At 42.5% G+C, this 16,915-nt stretch overlaps 1 protein-coding gene across 1 annotated transcript; it reads left to right on the top strand.

The window, feature by feature from the left end:
• The first annotated feature begins 216 nt into the window (after window positions 1-216).
• Window positions 217-14,872, top strand: LOC101165510 (CD99 antigen-like protein 2). The gene is made up of 9 exons (XM_023949031.1): window positions 217-417; window positions 1,458-1,514; window positions 6,309-6,425; window positions 6,830-6,910; window positions 6,978-7,046; window positions 10,170-10,217; window positions 10,297-10,416; window positions 10,688-10,753; window positions 13,766-14,872. The coding sequence occupies exons 1-9, from the start codon at window positions 360-362 to the stop codon at window positions 13,768-13,770; spliced, it is 621 nt and encodes a 206-aa protein (XP_023804799.1). The 5' UTR covers window positions 217-359; the 3' UTR covers window positions 13,771-14,872.
• The last annotated feature ends 2,043 nt before the right edge of the window (window positions 14,873-16,915 follow it).

Consider the following 16,915-nt stretch of genomic DNA (forward strand, 5'->3'; position numbering starts at 1 on the left):
TGCAAAAGACATTCACTTTTGCCAGGAAAATGAACAAAAATGTCAAAAAGCTATAATAAAAGCAATGTAAAACAAGTTAAGCAAACATAATAAAGTCACAGGAGTATGTTAAAGCTTCAAAAGAGACCATGTTTAAACGGTCATAACAGCTTTTTTTTGTCGGTGTAGGATTTAATACTGTTTACATACAGTCTCATTGCTTTCTGGTTTTGTTTTGAAGGGCAACCGGAAGTGGCCCAGTGTGGGCGTGTCCCTCGTGTCCGGGCCATTGTGTCTTGACTCTGCCCTCCTCTGTAGAGACAGGTGTGGAGACTGAGTCCTCCCTCATCCATCCATCCATCCATCCTCCGCCTGCAGTGATGGCCGCCCGCCGCCCGCGCGCTCCGTGTCTGCTGCTGCTGCTGCTGACCGTGGAAGGTGAGCCGGCACGCGCCTTTGTGAAGCGCCGCGTGCAGTCAGTGAGTCAGGGGGAATAACGGTCCTCTGCGGCCTGGAAGCACGCGGCACTTCTATTATTCTATATTACGTGTTGGGTTTTTGACTCGGTTCTTCTGTTTCCCGTTACTATTACTATTACTAATTATTATGATTCTTTTGACTGGCATGGATGAATTTGTATTGAGCCGGCAGCTCCCTGCTGCTGCTGAGGCAGATCATGGGAAAAAACAAAACACATGCATGGTAATATTTCTGTGATTTAATCTTCACTCTGAATGTAAAGGTGACCATTTGCACAGAAGCAACTGTCTCCTTGTGACTGCAGCAACACCACACGTGTGTGGGACGTGGCCGCCTCCCTTTTTCACCTGCAGCCTCCCTTTCTTTGTCTTGCAGCTCGCCCGCCTCCCTGTGTCTGTCTCTCTCTCTCTGCTGCACCTCCTTCTGTGATCCGGCCCCAAAAACTCTAGTCTGCTCGGTTCTGTCCAGATTCTCTGCTGTGAGGTCTTCCTCAGCAAGACTTCTGCTCTCATTTTCTCTGCCCTTCATCACAATTCGTTTTCACGTTTGGGCCGCGGTCCACAGACACATTCCTACCTAAGGGGTCCTCCCCAGAATAAACCACGTTCACTACCTTTCTAAGTCTTTAGGATGTACTTCCAAAAGCTGCAGTCTGTCAATCTGCACTCAGAATCCCCCTCCGTCCCAGCAGCTGCTCCTTTGGGTGGGATACTCCTCAAAACACACAGACCACGACACACAGACGTGTCCTGGGTCGCGTTGCGGATGGAACGTGTGCGCGGTTGTTGTGGAACTGCAGCGGGTTGGCGGTGGAATTTGCTGGGTTTTTGTCTGCCTCTGCTCCTGCTCGTCCTCTGAATGCCAGCGCTGCAGCATTGGCATTCAGAGGATTAGCATGCTGCAGGCGTTCCTGTCCGTTTGTGTTTGTGGGACAGCAGCACCATCTGGACCTGCAGAGGTGGAGTCTTTCTGACGTGTTTCTCTGCTCTCCTCTTCAGTTCTGTCCCAGAATGGCTTCGACCTTTCGGATGCCCTGGATGAGAAGGACGAGCCAAGTAAGTTCTGAGCGTGTGCAAGGGGAGGACATTGACTGTACATGAGAACTGGACTGAGTGACCCCTCCCCCTGGCATTCCAAACAGGAAGTACCCGCTGGCTCCAAGAAGCCAAACTCCCAGAGACTGACTTCTACAGAGAAACAAGCAGCTGTTACTGTCATTTTATTAGTCAGAATCAAATATTCTTGCTCTGATACCTTTTTTTTTAATTGTTATTCAAGTTATAAATTGAAAAGCATGTGGTCGCACGTCAAACGTTTGATTGACAGATCCTCCGCAGCCCACTTTCAAGTGGTAGGAGTGTTTATTTCCAACGAGCTCACTCCTGATCGGTGAGAGGGGTTACCATCAAACTTTATTTATGTAAAAAAAATACAATTCTCATGCATTGCGCAACTTGAAGCACTTTAACATTAAAAACAAACAAACAATATTACAACAAAATCCTACCCTTCATCCTTCCCACTCCCCTCTGTTGACACATATGACCCCTGACCCCATGCACACACAATCTATACTTTATTTCTAAAAGAAATTTGAGGCTTGGCTCTGCTGTGAGGAAAGAGTATTTGGGAATCCGGTCATACGACTTAGACCAATCACTGCTCGTCTGGTTCCAACGTGGCGACGGCCGTATCACGAAAACACTGCAACTGAAGTGACTTCACTTGGAGCCAAAAGTAATCCGTCTTCGATGGATGACATCACGCTCACTCAGTCCAGTTCTATTATACAGTCGCTGTGAAAATAACTAAGAATCATCATCACATCATTCAAGTATTTATATTAATTCAGACATTTCCTGACTTGTGGCAGACAGTAATTAAAGATATACAAAAAAATATATGAATATTTAGTTAATTAGGTTAATGATATGATCAAAATGAGCATTTATATGAGTTTTCTGTTTTAGTTGCCACTTCACATTAGAGGTCTTGGTAAATGTTTCCCAAGGAAACAAGAATAACATCAAACTCTCCTATTATTTTTTATGCGTTTCATTTATTTACATGCGATCAGCACTAAAAGTCATGGAAATCCATGCGTCTTGCTGCATTGCAAGTATGTTAAGTGCGTCCGAGGTTGCATTGTGTTTGTTAAAGTTTCACGCTTCTACGTGTGTGAAGTGTCTTCTGTAAGGGTTAATGGTTGGCGAAGTGTGTATTATCAGAAATGAACGAACTTCAGAGAAGCAACTTTCCTCAGAGGACGATTCAAATGTACCTGCTTATGCCATGGTCACTTACAAAAGAAATAAATATTGAACCAGGTTTTGGACTTTATTCTTGTTATATTTCTGCTGTGGATCACACTGACTATTTGTGACGTGGCGTGTTGTCAGGTTAACATAGCAACGCGCCCCCATAGGCGGCTCGTTTGGCGGTGCCCTCTACCGCAGCGGCAAAGGAAAGCGACACATGCTGATGATCACGATGTGTTAAATAAAGCATCAGTTCAGAGAGAAAGTTCACCTCTTACCGCTTGTTTTTGTCCAGATGATGAAGCAAAAGTTTCTTTTAAAGAAGGCAGCGCAGTGATACAGAACATGTAAGATACTGTAGGTGACCGGAACTTCTTTTTTAATTCACTTTTAAATGCACACCCAGCAGCCAATCAGAATCGAGAATTCACCCCTGGAGGAGCTGTGAGCTGCAGAGACAGCCGCACTTAGGAACTGTTTGGTGGATTAACCTTAACCGTAATTCTAACCTTAACCCTTCCTCTGGGTCTGTGTGGCTAAGAAAAAAGTTCAGGGTTGGTCGCTCGTATTTCTGAAAACGACGTGTGAATTAACCCTTTCTTTTTAGAAACCAAATCTACCTAACCTTAAATGGAATCCCGGTATGTTATTTCTTAGGCGAAGTATTTATAACACATGATTTACACGCTGGTCTTAGATCAGCACAAATCACATGTCTGAGTTGTAACCAGTTGAGTTTTTGTTATTTGCAGCCTGTAGTTTCAGTTAATGTCCTGCAGGTGGCAGTGTGAGCGCTGAGTCATTTCATAATTCTGTAGCACAATTACGTACTTCAGAGAACTGTCCTCATATTTACTTTTGATGTGTTTTACAAAAGTCTTTGATCGTTTTGGAAGGAATATTTAACCCTTCACACATTTTTAAAAATCAAATGTGTATATTTTGTGTTTGTTTTACTTGGATTTGTTATTTCTTTAAATTCAGAGGTCAGCACACAGGAGCCTGGAGCAGCAGGAGGAAGTAAAAACAGGATTTATTTCCCTTATAAATAAATACTGACCACATTTTTCTTAGAAGTTACTTTTTTTTTTTTTGCTAAGTTTGGCCAGGGGTGCGATGTGATTTTTCTAAAACATATATAGGCTCATTTGTTTGTTGTTTCCCCGCTAAAACCCGCTAGAGGGCGCTGTAGGTCTTTTTGACAGTGACTCATCAAACTGGGTCACTGGCTGCGATTCCATCACACATATGCGCAAAACTTTATCTAATTTCTAGAAATGTTGGGGGAAAAAACACAATTTCGCAATTGCACTGTTTCCATTAAATCCTAATTATACGAATAAACACAAACCAACTAACGCCATAAGTCGTTCAGAAACACGAATGTGAACAATACTTTGATTGACAGCAGATACATTCGCTCATAGCGCTCATCATCATCATCCATCAAAGGAGACGTCTGTGTCTTCAGGCCAGGCAGCAGCGAGCTCCTTACACGTGGGAGGGGCTACGGATGAAGCCATTTGTGCCCAAGATCCTACCAAGAAGCGCATCGCCATCCGGTTGTTCGTCACATGACTCGTTTAATAAAAAGTGTCTCCATTGCAGTTTTGCAAAATGTGTTCATTTGGGTACGCCTCCAAAACCTCCTCTTCTTTCTTCTTTCTCTTTCGGCTTTTCCCATCAGGGGTCGCCACAGCGAATCATCCTTTTCCACCTCACTCTATCATGGACATCTTCTACCCTAACATTAGCCAACTTCATGTCCTCTGTTAAGACATCCAAATATCTCCTCTTTGGCCGTCCTCTTGCCCTCCGGCCAGGCAGCTCCATCTCCAACATCCTTCTACCAATATATCCACTATCCCTCCTCTGAACATGTCCAAACCATCTCAGTCTGGCTTCTCTGACTTTGTCGCTAACACAGGCAACATGAGCCGTCCCTCTGATGTACTCGTTCCTTATCCTGTCTAACCTGGTCACTCCTAAGGAGAACCTCAACATCTTCATCTCCGCTACCTCCATCTCAGCCTCTTGTCTCTGTCTCACTGCTACCGTCTCTAACCCATAGAGCAGAGCTGGTCTCACCACTGTCTTGTACACCTTCCCTTTGAGTCTTGCTGGCACTCTTCTGTCACACAACACTCCTGACACTTTCCTCCAACCGCTCCAACCTGCCTGCACTCGCCTCTTCACCTCTTTTCCACAATCCCCATCACACTGAACTGTTGACCCCAAGTACTTAAACTCCTGCACCTTCTTCACCTCAGCCCCCTGTAACCTAACGCTTCTACCTTGATCCCTCTCGTTCAGACACATGTATTCTGTCTTACTACGACTGACCTTCATGCCTCTTCTTTCCAGAGCAAACCTCCACCTCTCTAGCTGTTCCTCCACCTGCTCTCTACTCTCACTGCAAATTACAATGTCATCCGCAAACATCATTGTCCAGGGAGATTCCTGTCTTACCTCGTCTGTCAGCCTGTCCATCAGCATAGCAAACAAAAAAGGACTCAAAGCTGATCCTTGGTGTAGTCCCACCTCCACCTTGAACTCCTCTGTCTGACCTACAGCACATCTCACCACCGTCATACTTCTCTCATACATGTCCTGAACTACTCTGACATACTTCTCTGCCACTCCAGACGACCTCATACAGTACCACAGCTCCTCCCTCGGCACCCTGTCATACGCCTTCTCTAAATCTACGAACACACAATGCAGCTCCTTCTGACCTCCTCCAAGTGCAAAAACCTGTTTTCAAATTTGTTGTGTTTCCATTCGGTGAATTTGTTATCGCAAATCCAATTTGCGCAGTTTCCTAGTTGATGGAAACACAGCTACAGAGAAACAGAAGTACTGCTGAAAGCGGCCGTCATTCAGACGCAGCAGAGAAACTCTGAATGATGTCATCAACTCAGACATGGAGACGTGATTAGCAGTGTTTTTATAGAGCTTGGAACGCATGATCCGTGTCTTCCATGCGTTGTAAATGAGGGCTTCCAAGTAGCGAAGAGGCATTTTGTCCGTAGCTCCTCCCACACGCAGTTGGAGCGTATAGTTCCTGAACACATTTTTGTTCAAGCATCCAGCAGTGATTATAAAGCACTTCAAACGAGAGTAAGAGTCTGTAAATTTGACGCGTCACAAATGCGACTTCTAATCTAGTTCAACTATATATGATGTTTTTCTTCTTCTTTATTATGCTTTTTTTGGCTGTTGCGTCTTAAACTCTAGAGCGACTAATAGTGTGGAAAATATGGTACCAGATACGTATTCACGAATCAGGGTTATTTTTAAATACCATGCTATCCTTAATCCTTTTAGCGTAAACTATATCCACGTATATAATGAAATTGTAACTTTAAATACTAGTTGTTTTCCTAAGTTCCATTCCAACACAGAAGTAAGACGACTTGATCTTGAAGGCTTCGCCTTTTGCTCTGTGTGAGCCGAAAACAAACAACATCTGAACTTTTGTAAAGATGGATGTTCATATTATCGATCAGCGTCAATATCAGATCTGACATAAAAGCTTTAGGATTCACATGTTTAATCTCTAAATCTGATCCTATTCTTTGATCTCTGCAGAACTGACTTCAGAAGATTCGTTGGATACAGGGACAACCACCACCAAAGCGCCGGCCAGGGTGACGCCAAAGGCCCCAAGAAGCACCAGGCAGCCACCCAAACCCAGAACCAAGCCAGGTGAGTGTCTGCCTCTGGCTGTGCCTCACAGACATGGAACCTGAAATATTTACATCTATTTTGTATGAGAATACATATTTCATTCATTAATTACACATTTAAATACACATTTCCAATATAAATGAATTAGTAGATCAATTATTGCTGGATTCACCTTCCGTATAAAAGTCTCACCTTTCTTATTTATTTAATTATTTGTAGAAAAACCTCTTCTTCACTGGGAAACAGCTGCGATTATTTAAATTCACCAAATACAAATTAACTGACTTCCTGGACTGCAGGACAAGTTTAGTCTGTTCTCAGACTGGATTCTGTATTTCTTTATAAAATAACTCATTGTTGTTAATCTAACCAGTGGTTTACATCAGTAATCCCTGTGTTCTGCCGGCCTTTGACCTTCACAGCTGGAGGTGACTTTGACCTGGCCGACGCTTTGGACCCTGGCATGGACCCTGCACCTGGGGACAAGAACAAGGGGCAAGGAGGTGGGTGGGCGTGTCTCCAACGTGACCTCCGTCTGGTTCAGTGCGCCAACTGTTCTTTGCCTCTCAGGTGGATTTTCTGACCAGGATCTGGTGGATGTGGGGAAAGACAGCTCCTACAAACCCGACAAAGGCAAAGGTAACTTGTGGCTCTGCCCAGGACCCAGCGTGTCAGACGGCCGTCTCATACAGAGGAACCCGTAGTGTCTGAAGAATACTTCATGTCACTGTTTTGTGCTCAGACACGTTGAAACGTGGTTCAGTAGATGTGTGGAGGAACGATGACCCATATCACAAGGCACCCGGTCCACTGTGAGTCTAAAGGCCGTGTCACACAGCCACTACGCATATTCCAAGGATGAAATTTCGGCCTTGCGTGATAAAAGTTCTTCGGAAATGCTTCTTGTGTTCGTCGATGTGCTCAGATGTCCATCGGGGGTTTTGTCCGACGGGTATTTACGTGAGTTCGGGTTTGAACTGTTCAGAAGTTTCTGTTAATTGAGAATTAAGCCGTTTGTGTTCATATGAACAGATGACGCACGTCTTCCGCAATTTTGTGCGATTTTTACGAGATACAAATTTGTGGCTTTCCACAGATGTACCACTGATGTATAACTACTTATACCGCGAAAACGGCACACTTATCACATTAAAATGACGTAATTGACGCACAAATCACTAATTGATTGCTTAAAGACAGCGCAATAATCACGCACGGTTCACGATCAACGTTGATTTACGTGTTCTCTGTGTGGTTTGGCTTGTTTAAAATAATCTTGGTTTAAGAAACCACATCTTAGTTTTCCTTAAAGAATTCTTGGTAAGAGTATTTTTCTTTTTCTCTGGTTTTAATTTAGGACATTTTGACCTATCTCTTGGGTTTTTTCCTTATCTAAACTGAGAGATCTTTCTGTTTCACAGCAGTGGTCCTCCAATGCAGCTCCAGTCTTTAGCCTACAGCGTTCCCTCTCTGTTTCGTGGTTCACCTTTCTCCATCCTGCTGTTTCGCAGACTCTTTTTCAGCACAACGCTTTTTCTTTCTCTTTTTCTTTAAAACATCACACTGTAGCCGGGGTTACATGTGCAAAAATATCTATGATCGGATCCAAGATCGGATTAGAATTCAACCGTGTTCATGGGCCCAGAAATACATTTTTCCGATTATGACAAATGTCTACATGCGTCACACTTTCGGTCAGAATAAATCATTTGAACGCGCGCACAACTCTTTAAAATACCGGAAGAGGAAATGAGTCCCGCTGTAAACAAGCTGAGCTGCCACACACTTACATATGTGGCAGCTCAGTAATATACGAGATGATCTTCTAAACGTGCTTTTATTATCGTAATGGTTATTATGAAGCGCCTGTTCACTCATCATCATTTTATTTATTTTTTTATTTGTGGGGTCAGTGCTTTGTTTTGCGGAAGAACTGAGCTGGAAGAAAGGGTGAGGAGAAGGCTAACACGCGCTAACAACATTAGCCTTGTTTGATAAACATAGAATCCATGCAGGAAATGCCGCAATCTGCATCCTGGCTGCACGTAAACATGTGGGAATAACAGCAGCCTTTTTTTTGTCGGGACACAACACAAATCTACGTGATTGCTGGAACGGTTTCTAGGCATTGAGCGACATTTCTGCTTTAAAGAGCACACACACCGGCTTTGGCGGTCCGAGCTCCTCTCGGAGACACAGTTCCACCGGGAAACACAGTTCTCCTGAGTCTGGCAGCTCACCCACAGACAAAGCACACCCGCAAACACAAAGCTATAAGTTCGGCTGCTGTGCTGACAGACAGGGTTCACTGGCGCGGAGCAGCCGGTCAAAGCAGTAGTGACCCACAATCAGAATGAACTGTTTACAAGCACAACGGTTGGATCGACATAACATTAATCGGCATAACCCACCTAAATCGATCATGGGTCGACCGCTCTACCGCTGCACCACGGGGCGGCCGTGCAGCGACCTATGAACATCTCAACTAAACTGAAAACCCCAAGCTAGCAAAGTCAACAAAAGCAAAAGAGTCAAAGAGGAAACCGAAGACGATCCTCCCAAATAAATTAAATCTCTATTTAACGGACAAAAACCAGAAGTCTGGTCCAAATACCATTTATGGTGACAGTTGTTCCCAGTAGAACTGCAGCAGCTGAATAATAAAGTTACAGACTCTGTGGATTCACGTTTATTACTCTATTTTTTATTCCTACCACATCTTTTTAATCATTCATTTTGTGTTGATCTGCCACATCTTACAGGCTGGTTTATTCAAAATATTGGCCAACGTTAAAGAAAACTGCTCCACAAGACAATTAAAAAACAAGACATATAGAAAAAGTCATCATCAAAAAAACACTTTTACTGTAAGAATTCCTGATTTGATGACTGGAAGTACCACCTTTGTTCAGCTTAGACCTCTAGTCATGTGAAAAGCCGTTTTACCGTCAGAAAAAAACGAGATAAAAACTCTGGAATATAAAATGTTTTTCCCTTGTAAGTGAAAACATTTACCGATGGATTTTTTAAATGCATTTGTGACGTCCTGCTGTTTTAGGACAACATTTAATCTTGAAATTTGACTCACATGTAGGTACTTTTCTCTGATAATTAAAATATTATGTCCTAATATAAGCGTTTTGCTGAAAAAAAGTTGTATTTCTTTGAAGCTGTACATTTACATACTTTTCTTTAAAGTTTATTTCACACTTTCACTCTCAGCACTTTCATTTCTATTTTTTTTCACATTTTCAGATAAAGTTGTCTAAAGTTTAAGTAAGCAGTTACATTACATACTTAAAATATGAAAATTATGATAATCAAATTCAAGATTTATTGTCGTTACATCTTAATGAAAATGTACTATTCAGTTAGTTTTGTCTTCTCTGAATAATAATAAGATATGTAAAGTAGAAATTGAACAATAATTTTTTTAATAATATTTTTTAATTGATGTTTTTTCTTTCTTTCATATGTGGATGAGATTGAATGGATCAAAGGTTTTCCCAGTAATACTCAGCCATACTTGAATTCCTGGTTTTCTACCACGACAATCTGCCCGTGGCGTCTCATCAACCTTTGTTATTGTCCTTGTTTTTACGCCTCTGACCTTTGGTCTGACAAAATGTTGCAGTCTAAATTTGTGGCCCTACTTGATCTGGGATTGAGAAGTCCTGGACTGAAAGGAGACTTCTGGAGCGGACAGTACGGACTGCCACCTTTCCCTCCAGCAGAGATTTGACTTTTCTCTTCTGACCTCAGGGTCAGGCGGCAGCAGCAACCGGATCGACTCGTCTGACGACACAAACGGTGGGTTTCCAGGCTCCGCCCCTTCCTATGGAAGACGTGGCTGCCTTAGCGTGATGATTGCGTGTGTTGTTGTCGACAGAGACCACAGCAGAGGTGGGAACCATCGCTGGGATTGTGAGTGCGGTCGCCATGGCGCTGGTTGGAGCGGTCAGCAGCTACATCTCCTACCAGAAGAAGAAGTTCTGCTTCAGTATCCAGCGTAAGGCCTTCCTGAGCGCCGCTTAAGGTCAAAGAAGGAGAACCGGTTTTTGTTTTGGTGATAATGGATGTGTGAGTTCATTTTAGCCGGTAGTAGAACCGATTTGAAGGGATGAGTTTCACTCTTCTGTTGATACCCCCTCCTCCTCACCCCTTGTATTCCGATTTAACTTTTAGATGATTTAATGAGATGTTCTTTCCTTTTTTTTTCCAAACCCTTTGGCTTGGTCTAGATTCCTGAATTTGGATGTTGTGTTTCTGTTTCTTGGCAGAGAGCTTGAACACTGAAATGAACAAAAATGAGAGTCCTGAAGGTGTGGTGGCAACAGAACCTCAAGGTGGGTAACTTTCACCTGCCCTCTACAGCAGGGGTGCCCACACCTTTTTGGCGTGTGAGCTACTTTGAATCGACAATGTCTTGAAGATCTACCTATAAAATATATACATTTATACACAAACACACACACACACATATATATATATATATATAAATACTATATATATATATAAATACTATTAAATGTTTGTTAGTTATGTTTATTAGTTACATGTTTATTTGAACATTATTGTTTATGTACTGATGATTAAAAACTACACAGTGAGATTACACAAAGATACTTTTGTATTAACAGATGAGGCGTTTTATTACACAGACAGAAAGCAGCAACCATCGTATGTCATGCTCTGCTGTAAACGGTGCAATGCGGGGAGCGTGGCATATGATTATGAGGCATTTGGCGCTGCTGGCTCCGTACGAAGCGCGTGCCTCGCAGCTTCCTTAATGAGCTCGTATTTATCGGCCGAGAACTGCAGAGCTGAGAGCAGGAGGAGACACGCTCCAGTCTTCTGCCGGGGACATGATGTGCCGCGGGGCAGAAAGAGTTTGCGCTCAGTGAATTTAAACGTGCGTCTGCAGTGACGTATGTGTCAGAGGATGTCCGATTGGCCGTTCTGCATGTCAATCAAGTCCCGTACTTCTCTGTGAGGATTTGATTGGCTGGTGGATTTTTAACAAGTACTTTTCTTTTTCTTTTTTAATGTTTCTATGTCCCGCGATCTACTACCCTCATGTCCTTGAAGATCGACCGGTCGATCGTGATCGACGTAATGAGCACCCCTGCTCTACAGTAATGCATGGAATGTCACGGAAACAGAAAAGTTTAAAGGGTCTATATAATGCTATTGATAGGCCTATTAGAGTAAAACGTGCTATGCATTGACCGTTTAAACTATATCCATATATAAATGATCAAATATTGCCTTCAGCACACTAAAGAACGACTTTTTATGAAATATTAGTTATTTTGGCAGCTTATTTTCCTACCAGGAAGTAAAACGACTCGATCTCTCCGCCCATTTCATGACATCATTCTAAAGGCCTGTTCACACCGGGATGAATTTCGCCGGCGATTTTCGCCGACGTTTAACTCCTCGTGACTAAACAAAGGGCACCAACGAGAGTGTGCACACCGACGCGAAAAAACGCCACGCGTCAAAGCGTCAAAAAAAAAAAACGCCTCGGGTTCGTTTTTTTTTTTCGACGCGTCGCGTCGAAATCTGTTCGACCAATGAGAATGGCGCTTCTGCACACGTGTCTGGAGCTTCTGAAGTTACAGTAAAACACAACTTGGGGGCGCTCAAACACAAAACTGCCTTGCTGAGCACACATACCAGCGAAGAAGATAGACACCAAGTAGCGTCTACACTGCCGCGACGAAATAATGAGGGACATTCTAAAATATCCCCGAACCAAGCACCAGTTGGAGCAACTGGTGCTGGAAATATTCACGTTTTTTTTGTTTGATTCTGACAATCGCGTAAATACTTGCTCTCTTCTTCTGAGTGAAAAGCGACTTTAAGAAGCGTAAAGTTGCGCAGCGCCACCTTGTGTACAGGAGTATTTCTGTTTACATTAAGCGCCATCTAATGTCAGGGAATGAAATTGCATGTTCGCTCGGCTCATCGTCAGCGAAAATGGCCTGGGTGTGAACACAAAAAACGTGGCAAAAAACGCTGGCGAATAACGCCTGGCGAATATTCGTCCCAGTGTGTACGGGCCTTTAAGCTGACCTCGGGCAGCATGTCTTCGTTTCGCACCACATGGGCGTGTCTGTTAGCATGGGGGCGGAGCTGGCAGTGCAGACTCTTCCTGACAGGGGCGGTCCCTCACTTTGTGATGTCACAATGTGAGGAACCCACTCATTTTTGTGGGTTGGGAGGGGCTGGCGCTCAGAGATCAGGTTTTTAGAGGAAGTCTCTGAAATGTGTGAACGGATCAAAATACCGCTTTGGGGTTTTTCTGAGGAAAGAACGTTATAACTATACACTGAAAAGCTCAAAAAAGTGGTTTTGCGTGATATTAACCCTTTAAGTCTCTATCATCAAGAACAAACCAATGTTCTCATAAAAATAGTATGTACCATATTTTTTGGACTATAAGCCAAAAAAGGCATAACAAAGAAGAAAAGAGAGTCATAGCTATGAGTATAACTGGAGGCACTGGAGTATAAGTTACACTTTTGGGGGGGAAAAGCGATGTTTCTAAAATAATTTGCCAAGCGCACCGATTCACGTCTGCCGCTTCTCTTTTGAAGCGCGTCAGATTCGCTGCTCACTATTTTTGGAGCCAACAGGTTTGATCGTCACAATTCCGTGAGTGTGTGTGTGGACAGGCCCCGCCTTTTTCCGCCTTTCTTTTGTCCCTCCCCCATCTCTAACATCCCTGTCTCTTCTTTCTTCTTCTTCTTTTCCATCTGGTCCAACAAAAAACGGTTACTAGCAGAATTAATATAAATAAAGTTTTGCCTAAATTACAAAAGGGGCTTATTCAAATATACACCTCCTGTGTCAGACAATTCATAAGCATGTGTTGTAACAGTTTGATGTTTTTAGCCCTATCGCTACACGGACTCCAATGCATGGAGAAGACACAGATGATGGTGACAGATCAGGTTTATTTATGGTGAAGAGCTCCACAAAAGCATCTGTAATCACGTCTTTCATTGCTGTCAGTAACAAAATACTGATACGCTCACCTACAGGGACCTCTAGTGGTTATTAGTGGGAAAATAACACATTTATGGGCCTTTTTTTCATTCACACTTGAGTATAAATGACACTCTTGGAAAAAAACGTGACGTATACTCAGAAAAATACATCCAAAGAGAAGCCAAGATAAGACTTTCAGACTAAGAAAAGAGTTTATGACAATTGAAACTTTCTTAAAAAGCTTAATTACCTGATAATAAAGACAAAAGCCAGTTTTTAAAACATTTGTTTATTTAAAAAAATAAGTATGTGTTTGTTGGTGTTCCCCAGGATTAACGCCCACTTTGCTTGTGTTTCTGCAGCTTAGACTCAGCTGGAGCAGCCCCCCCCCCCCCCCCCTTGCTGAGCAGTCACCTGGAAGAAGTACTCACACCTACGTGCACACCCACAGACACAACACACACACAAACACGTGCAAAAAAAAAAATCCTTGTTATCCTGCAGCTCTGTACTGTAGAGGCTGGGATGTCGACCTCTCTGATGAATGTGTTCAGCCGCATATCAATGACTTTTCACCGTTTCTGGCTTCAGATTTGCCCCAAAAGCTTCTTTTTTTTGGACTTTTTGTAAATGATGTCCTTGTTTTTAATGCCGGGATCTTAAAATGTCCCAAATATCTCATGATTGAAACAGTCAGGAGTGAATTTGTAGAATAATCAGTATGGTGACGCAACTGGAAAAAGGAAACTATCAGAAACATGGATCCCATCCAGAAAAGGGGATTAGGTTCACCTGCAGCTGAAAAAGAGACACATATAATAGACCAGAATGCACTTGTCGCCTCCAATTGAAGGACAGGAAAATGGAGAAACGCCTACAAGGATTTTAGCAAATGAATTGAGAGGATTTTTTTTAATGTAAGCAGTTTTTTCCTGCTGACACTCTGGAGGCAGAGAGAGCTGAACTGTGTTCACTCTGTCAGAACGACATGGATCTGCCTTAATGCTTCTTCATCTAAAACTTGACAAAAAGGAAGAAAGCCCCCCCCAGCAGTGGAAGAAGGAGTGCAGTATTTTTAGTTTTTGTGCCAAACCTTCCCGCCCTTCCAAACCGTCACCAAGAAGCTGCTTCTTTGCCTCATCCCTAACCGGGAGCCTAAAGACATGAAGACAGGAAGCCGACGCGTCAGAGAGGAAGGTCCACAGGAAGAAGCCCTCTGCCAAACGGAAGGTCCCGAAAGACCAGCTGAACTTCACCCCCAACGCATAATCACTAACATCTGGCTGTGTCTTATTGTGTTCACAGCCAGATGTAGAAGGACGACACTTATGACGCAGGCCGAGTCCGAATTCTCCCCCTGCGGGCTCTTACCCCTACATTTAGCCCTGTAAACAAAACAGAGGTTGTATCTGAATTCCTTCCCTACTCACTACACAGCGCGTTCGCCATTTTGCAGTGCTGTCCGAATCTACAATGCCCTAATCCAGTGCCATAGAAATTTCCCAGAAGTCTCTGCAAACCAATGTGCATCGATGCTCAGTAGATCGGCGAATATAGACCACAATGCATTGTGTCGGAACAATTGTAGCCCAAAGAATGTATTATTTAAATAAACCATTAACGTTTTTAATGTTAAGAAGACAGTGGACTCATAAATAATCGTTGCAAAATGCTCATTTAAATTAGATTTATCTTCGTGAATTCGATGACATCATATCCGCTGTTTGAAGAAGAAAGAAAGTAGTGAGCGTGGTGTCCGAATTGCTTTTAAAATTCAGGGCACTGCATAGTGCTGCACTACATCGTTTTTTAGTGGTCAGGCTGGGACACAACCAGTGTCCTTAAATTCAGACGTTACTGCTACTTGATGATGTCATCAACAGTCGCCGGTCGCCAGCGCTCGGAAAATACAGAACATCGGTTTGGTCACCTTAAAACTTCATACTAAAACAAGAAGTCATGACTTACTCTTAAATCTGAACATCACGCAAACGTGAAGAAATGCCTTCCTGCCTCCACCAGCGGAGGGATACCCAGCCCTTAGTCACCACTGCTCCCGCTTAAAAAAAAAACACCTTCAGACACCGCTACAGCTCCAAATGCCCCAACAATGGGAGCAATAGGGAGGACCCGGAGAATTCGGATTTGGCCTGTGTGCGTTTTTGGATGTGGAAGACACAAGATCAGCAATCAGATGATTGAGTCTTGTATTAGACAAATGAAATGTCATTAGAACTGCAGCTTGGGGCGTTTTCCCACTGTAACAAGAATGAAACCACAAAAAAAAGGTTTTGCCTGTTTAGTTGTGTCAACTTAGTAATTTGCTGCTCTGTTTAAAGACCCACTTCAATGAAAATGTTTTTTTTTAACATGTGGGGACTTTTGTGATGATGGAGGACGTTGTAGACTACAGTATGTCCTAGAAAACACAACCTGTTTTTTTTATTTTGGCTAAAAACGGCTTATACGCTTTAAAAATAGATCTAAAGAGGATTGGAGTGGGTCTTAAACACGTTTTTAGAGGTCACCAGAGAGATTATTTGGCAACGCGTGAACAGAAACTTTTTCTGGGGGGGATTTTTTTTTCCTTTAAAAGCAGCAGATGTTGTCCCTTCCACATATAGAAGCAGCAAATAAAAACCACACAAGTGTCCGTGCTGCAGCAGCTATAGGAAAGATTCGAATCCTCTTTTTTTTTACTTATTGCACCCTACCCCAAGTCCAATGTTTGCCAAAAGAAATGTAAAGTGATCTTCCTGTCTGCACTAAAACAAATGCTGCTGAAAGCTGCAGATGTTTCTGGTTTCATTGTTGTAAAATGATAAGACGGTGGAAAAACGTTCAAAGCCACATCATCCAGAGCTTTTGTGGGTCTAACAGGAAACAGGTTTAGTAGGACGAAAACTTGACGTTTTTTTAACAGTAGTGCATGTAGTTTGAAATAGCAAAAGAAAAGAAGACATGGAAAAGAAAAAAAAATGAATAAAATTTAGAGAAAGCAAAAAAAAAAAACTTTAAAATATGAAGAAATATAAAAAAAGGGTACCAAAGCAATGAGGGGTTACATTTTTTTAAAAAGGGAAACGGAAGGTTGCTTCTTTGAATGAAGGTCCTGAGGTGCAAATCACTTTAACTAATCACTCACTGCAAACAATAACATCACATTTTAGGAACCAAAACATGTAAAAAAAACATGTTGGAGAACAAAATGTCCTCCAGAAATCTAAATGAAAAAAGGAAACAAACTGATTGGAGGATGTCGTTTTGAAGAAAGAAAACAAAGATGTTTTTTCGTAAAACGATCACCCAACTTTTGAAGCAAAAAAAAAAGTCTTACCAAATAAGAAGATGAACAAACGTCATCCTCCAATCAGGGATGTCCCTTTATAAAGACGGTTTCCAGTTTCTTAGTCTGTTTTTGAACATTTCATTTTGATTTCTGAAAGTTGCTTTTGTTTCCAAAACGTTTCCTTTTTCTTTGTTTCTTTTTTTTTTTTTTTTTGAAATAACAT

Source organism: Oryzias latipes, chromosome 18, assembly GCF_002234675.1.
Source record: "Oryzias latipes chromosome 18, ASM223467v1".
Lineage (NCBI taxonomy): Eukaryota > Metazoa > Chordata > Actinopteri > Beloniformes > Adrianichthyidae > Oryzias > Oryzias latipes.

Coding starts and splice junctions, on each gene's coding strand:
- LOC101165510 (XM_023949031.1), top strand. CDS start 360: ATGGCCGCCCGCCGCCCGCGCGCTCCGTGTCTGCTGCTGCTGCTGCTG. Junction 7,047..10,169: donor CAAACCCGACAAAGGCAAAG/GTAACTTGTGGC, acceptor TTCTGACCTCAG/GGTCAGGCGGCAGCAGCAAC. Junction 10,218..10,296: donor CTCGTCTGACGACACAAACG/GTGGGTTTCCAG, acceptor TGTTGTCGACAG/AGACCACAGCAGAGGTGGGA.